Below are 5,921 nucleotides of genomic sequence, written 5' to 3'. Positions count from 1 at the left end.
GATTTAAGCTATTCAGTCTAAACATTTATGTTTTCATGTTATAATCTGTAGTCATTTTAGAATGAAAAAGGCATAATTTATATTTATTTTTCTAATTTTTTTACAAGATCGGTCAAATCTACCGAACCCGTACAGAGATTCATTAGTGAAAATAACAGAATATAAAGTTTTTTTCTTAAGAAACATTTGATAACTATCTGGACATTATAAAGATTTTGAATGTGAAATTTCAAAATTTTCTGATGCATAAAAGTATTTTTGAGCTTTAAATGAAAATTACTTTGCATGTTGGATGATAGGCAAGATGCGAAAAGAAAAAAAAAGGCATGAGAAAAACATTGCTCTACAAAACTTAAGACTTAATAAAAAAAACTGATATTTACTTATGAAAGCATTGTAATTTTTACTGATAATCTGCCAAATTTCGTTAACATACACTTACTAATTTAAAAGTTATAGTATGAAAACTATAACAAGCACAAAATGGTTACGAGGTCGGCCCCAGGGATCGAGCCCATGCTGAAAGTGTTAATGCAATGTCAATCAAAAAGAGTCAAACTTTATTAAACATTCCAATTTTGAATACGAAGCTGATGACATACAGGAGTCAACTGTGCACTGACAATAAATATCAAGTTTTCTGTTACAGCATTTTTTAAAAGTGTCAACAAATGGTCAATAGAACTAAGTCATTGCAACTATTTTACACCTTTATAGCGACAGGTTTTAACCTTTCAGCTAAGAATTCTGAACATTTTAGTCAAATACTTTCAATTTGTCCTATCATAATTAGCATTACTGAGAATAAGATTCACATATTTCAGTTACTTAAAAGTTAATAAAATAATAATAATTATGAAAATATGATATAGTGTGGAGAAGTTCATTTTCTTTATTGATCTAAAATTTACATAACAATAAAGACTTTTTAACTTAATTATAAGATATGTTTCTGCAAAGCAGGAGTATTCAATGAATCATGGAAAACATTGCAAGTGAGCTCAACATTTTAACAACTAGTTTTAAGAGGCCCTTTCAATATTTTTAAAATGAGTTTAAAAGGTAAATCTTTATCCATGGCCATATAGAATTATGTGTGGTTCCTGTTACACTGAAAAATGGGGAATGTGGGTAGAAATAAACTTTTTTATTCTAAATGCATAAAATATTTTTTTAAGTTTGCAGGTTTTTGCTGCAATATATTTCTTTTCAAGAGAAACATACTACCAATCTCAGAATGGCTTTCATGTTAAATACGTACTAATGATGCATACAATACCCCACGTTATTTCTCATTTTGTATTCTTACTGGTGGCTTGATAGCAGAATATTCTAGATTCATAAACTAGTTTTGTATGCATTATTTATTGCTCTGCTGCTACATTCTCTAATATGAACTAACAATGCCTAACCAACTTTAGCTTGCATTTTATAACCTACTAGTTTTACTACTGTTCACTAGCATAATATCACTTAGCTATTCAATTATCTTGCCCTTCTTAACATTATGTGGAAAATTCCAATTTTCAAAATATGCAACTTAAGCTGTGACAATGCATCCAAATACCTTACATTTTTAACTTCATAATTTAAGTGTGATGACTGTGAAAATGTTAAAAAGTAATTCAAGGAATCCTCAATAAATTTCAATAATATTATAAAATAGTCGTCCTCAGATTCAGAAACACTCATATTACCATGCTTTCTTAGCTACAAAAAGTGTAATACAGGTTAAGACAATTTAAAAGTGTTGCTTGTGAATATGTAATTCCAGGATTCTTGTGAATTTCAAGATTCAGTACTAACAAATGATCAGCCAATAAGCACTATATATTTATCTATCATAATCACACACATTTCTTTATTTTTTAAAAGAGCAGGAGGATGGGTAGTCAGAATTACACAAGTTTGCTTTTTACCCATATAGAATAAATTCTTCATTTACATAAAGCTCCAGAAAACAATTTGATCCCTGCACTATTAACTTAAAAAAAAACATTTGATAAACTTAAGAATAAGAGTAAGAACTGTGAATACTGACTTAATGAAAACAGTACATAAGGGACTATAAGGATAATTCTCAGGAAGAAAAAGTTATGCTATAGACATAGTACAAGATATTTTAACTTGTTTTTTCATGAGAAAAGAATGGTAGGTGGTGAATTTATTAGTTTACAAAAGTACCCTGGTGAGAAACTGGTAAGATAAAGGTCTACGATTTCTTTGTTCGTATTCTGAAAACACAGGATGTGTTACAGTTATGACAGTTTTATTTATTTACTAGGGTGATTGACTTAGGGACGAGTGTCAGCAATTATGGAGGCCAACACTTTTATATAAGTTTAAGAAGGGAATCTAGGATACCCTAAAAAACAAAAACTTGGGATTAATTTTCTACTTTTCTTAAGGGTTGACATCTCCAAGGGCAGTCATGAAGAATAAAATGGTTTCCTGTTGCCCACCTCATGTTATTGAAATGAGTACACAGTTAACAGTTATTGTTCTGATGCCTGTGTGTCCCTTTCTTGTTAATCTCTCAGACTACCTGCATGTTCTATTGTAAAATGGTGTTAGTAAAATACTTAGTCATTCAGTGATTTGATTTCATATTACAATGAAACATAATGCTTTCATAATAGTACTGTTATACATGTACATGTACTTACTCTATTTTCATCTATTTCACACTGTTCCACATCTTCAAACGTCACCTCATTTTTCTTGCATGATGTAGTACCAACTTCTAACATCAATTTGAATTTCCAACCTGACACCACCTGAATTAAACAAAACAAATAATTATACAAGTAAATGATAAACAGTAACCAGTATGTAAATAAAATGTAAAAATAATTATCAATTAAGCCATTTATTCCTGGAAATTACTGTTTTTATTTCATGTACATTGTTAAAATTTTCGAAATACTAGCAAGTTATAAAAAATGGATAATTTTTTTACCAAAAGCTAAGCAATTTGCCATTATATTTATACATTAACTAGTATATTGTTCAACAAATTCACTAACTTAAATAATTTACATATTAAATCTTTGTTGCTTACATAATAAACTTCCTACTTAAATTATTATTAATTTATTAGTGTCATAAACTTTCCAATTAACTTACAAAGTTAAATTACTTCATATATTTTAATATATAGTAAACAGCAACATCACATTAACCACAAAAATATATTTCTTTTCAAATATAGTAATAACTTAAGAAAAAACATCAAATGCAAACAAAACTGAAGTACATAAATAGTAAGCAAACAACACTGTTAATGTAGCATCTAAATGTGCAGAAATTTCATAACTAAAATTAAATAAAACTAAAAGTCTCTAAAGTACTGAACTTTGAAGATTAATGTCATTTACGACTGATGGAGAAGAAAAGGCATGAAACGAGAAAAAAAAGCTGATAATCATACTGAAGATGATCCATTATGTGTGTCTTTGTTGGCTTCTATCAATCACAACTGGCTGGCTCAATTACCATACATTTTTGCATGGCAACTGAAAACTGTCCAAAGATATACATGGGCCATTTTTTTTAAATAATTTTTGCCCAAGCAGGGTGAATAAACAAACCGTAAAAAGTGCACGTTTCCACTTCTTAATTTTATACATTGTTGGGTACTGTTCCATTAAACCCCCACAAATGGTAAGTTTTTAGTATTTTAATACAATGCTTATTAATATATTTTTAGAAATTTATTATGGACATTTACTGTATGAATGAAATGCATATTTATATATATATATATATATATATATATATTTATAATTATATACATTTATTTATTTTTCAAGGTTATTAAAATTGCAGAGGTATAAGTATAACAGAAAAGTACCCACTGTTAGCTGACTCAATTACCATAACTCTTAGTTTGGTAACTTGAAATTCTCTAATGATGTACATGGATTATTTTGTTTTAGAATTTTTGCTCAAAAAAAGGAATAAAAACATCCTGAAATATGGTGCATTTCCACTTTTTTTTTATACACTCTTAGCTTTGAATTTAAAGACAAGCACATAATAAGGTAAATGAGTCAATTATTACCTTCCACAAAGCAGGATATACAAACAAAATTTTATTAGGGAGTTAATAACAAAAAAAAAAGAAGGGAATATTATCTAAAATTGTTCTTTATACAAGTTTTGCTTCCCTAATAGGTACCCTCACCTCAGTTAGAGATTTTAAATAAAGTCACCACTGACGTGTGATATACAGAAAAAACAAATAAATCAACAGACGGTCAAATATGCATAATGAATTCAGTCTTCAATTTCAAATCTCTGACCAGTCATCAAAATCAATAAATGTTTTAAACAACTCATAGTTCACATCAGTTATTTTTTATTATTTACTTGTGATAGGGAATGGTTCTGAATATAACTCTATATTTGATTTTCTAAAGCTTACATTAACTTGATTAAGTTAGTTATATTTTATGTACTTTTCCAGTTCCTGCCTAACTACTCTATTACTAATAGTAATACTAGTAGTAGTATTAGTATCATATTTCTTAAGTTTAAAACTTCGGTGCAACACTAAAAGTTATTTAATCATTTATGTATCGTTTTCAACTTTCAAAGTTTCAGTCTTATGATAATAAAATCACACCAATACTATAATTTATAAATATAATTTAACTGTGGAGTAAATTAACCTAATATACTAATATTTATTATAATCTCAATGTCAGTGTAAATGTAATACTAATAGTTGTAAAGTCATAAATCACATAAGCCTGTATTACATGTTAGGCTTAGCACTTTCTACTCAAACATTCATCATAGTTGTAACTTATAATAAACTAACAAAGAAAACCTCACCTGTCTTCGAGCTTCTTGAATTTCTACTAACTTCTGATGGTAAAGCCCATTAGATCGTGTACTCATTTCTTTCACAGCGAAACCTGCAGCATTCTTAACATGTTCATCCTCAACATCCACATCTTCCCACCCTCCAAGTCTTTTCCCTATACAAGAAACTCCGATCAAAAGTAGAAAACCTACATAAACAGATAAACCCTGTCCAGCCATTTTCATATTTCAATTACCTAACAAAGTAGATTTATATGTACAACAGTCTCGTAGTCACATGACAAGGTTTCATACAATCAGCATTGATAAAACTCCAACGTCATTAAACGTCTGTCAAATCAAAAGATACGCAATGGCCTTTCGTTCTTCATGGTACTAATTTACACAGTTATCGGCTTGCACAGTGAAAATTTAGATTTGAAATCTATAGATCAATATTTTTTTTCAGCAAATTATTCAGTAAGTAGACAAAAGCTGTGATGCGAGAAATAAAAAAGCATTTAATCAAACAAAGCTTTATTTGAAATTAGAATTTACAATACTTCTTTATATACAATATTCCATATTTTTCCATATGGAGAGCATACATAAACATTATTAGCTGTTCCTACTCTAGAGCATCCTACATACAGTTGACCATGAGAGAAGCAGTCTTCTTGTAATTGTAGCCCAACAACTTTCACTGTTTGTCCCTGTGATTTGTTGATCGACATGGCAAAACTTAATCGTACTGAAAACTGTAAGCGCCTAAACTGAAATGGCATCTCTGACGTTATTAGAAGTATTTTAGGAATAAAAGTATCTTCACCCTTTCCACAACCAGTTTGAATTTGTGCTTCAATGACATAAGGCTGTAATGCAGTTATTATTAATCTGGTACCATTGCAGAGCTTAGGCTGATCTAAATTTGTAGAAGCATTATAGGAGCTCCAACTTTAAGTTGTAGTTGGTTCTTCTTGTTTCTTTTTCCTCTAACAACTGTTGTAATTTCTCTTCTCGTTCTTCTTGTTTCTTTTGCTGTTCTTGTATTGCTGCCATTAAGTCTGCTAGGCTATAGTTTGATTTGCCGCTTCTCGTTTCCATTTTTTTTT

At 29.4% G+C, this 5,921-nt stretch overlaps 1 protein-coding gene across 1 annotated transcript in view; it reads right to left on the bottom strand.

Annotated features, from left to right (window-relative positions):
* The window catches only part of LOC106461649 (L-cystatin-like), an 11,115-nt gene extending 5,971 nt beyond the window's left edge, over positions 1-5,144 (bottom strand). The window contains exons 1-2 of the mRNA XM_022388795.1: positions 4,840-5,144; positions 2,667-2,777 (exon numbers count right to left, since the gene is read on the bottom strand). Coding sequence (XP_022244503.1) covers positions 2,667-2,777; positions 4,840-5,055 — 327 coding nt within the window. The 5' untranslated portion in view covers positions 5,056-5,144. The remainder of the gene's footprint in view (positions 1-2,666; positions 2,778-4,839) is intronic.
* Positions 5,145-5,921: the final 777 nt, after the last annotated feature.

This window comes from Limulus polyphemus, unplaced genomic scaffold (assembly GCF_000517525.1).
Source record: "Limulus polyphemus unplaced genomic scaffold, Limulus_polyphemus-2.1.2 Scaffold40, whole genome shotgun sequence".
Classification (NCBI taxonomy): domain Eukaryota; kingdom Metazoa; phylum Arthropoda; class Merostomata; order Xiphosura; family Limulidae; genus Limulus; species Limulus polyphemus.
The sequence above is the reverse complement of the archived record's forward strand: the minus strand, read 5'-3'. Positions and strand labels throughout refer to the sequence as shown.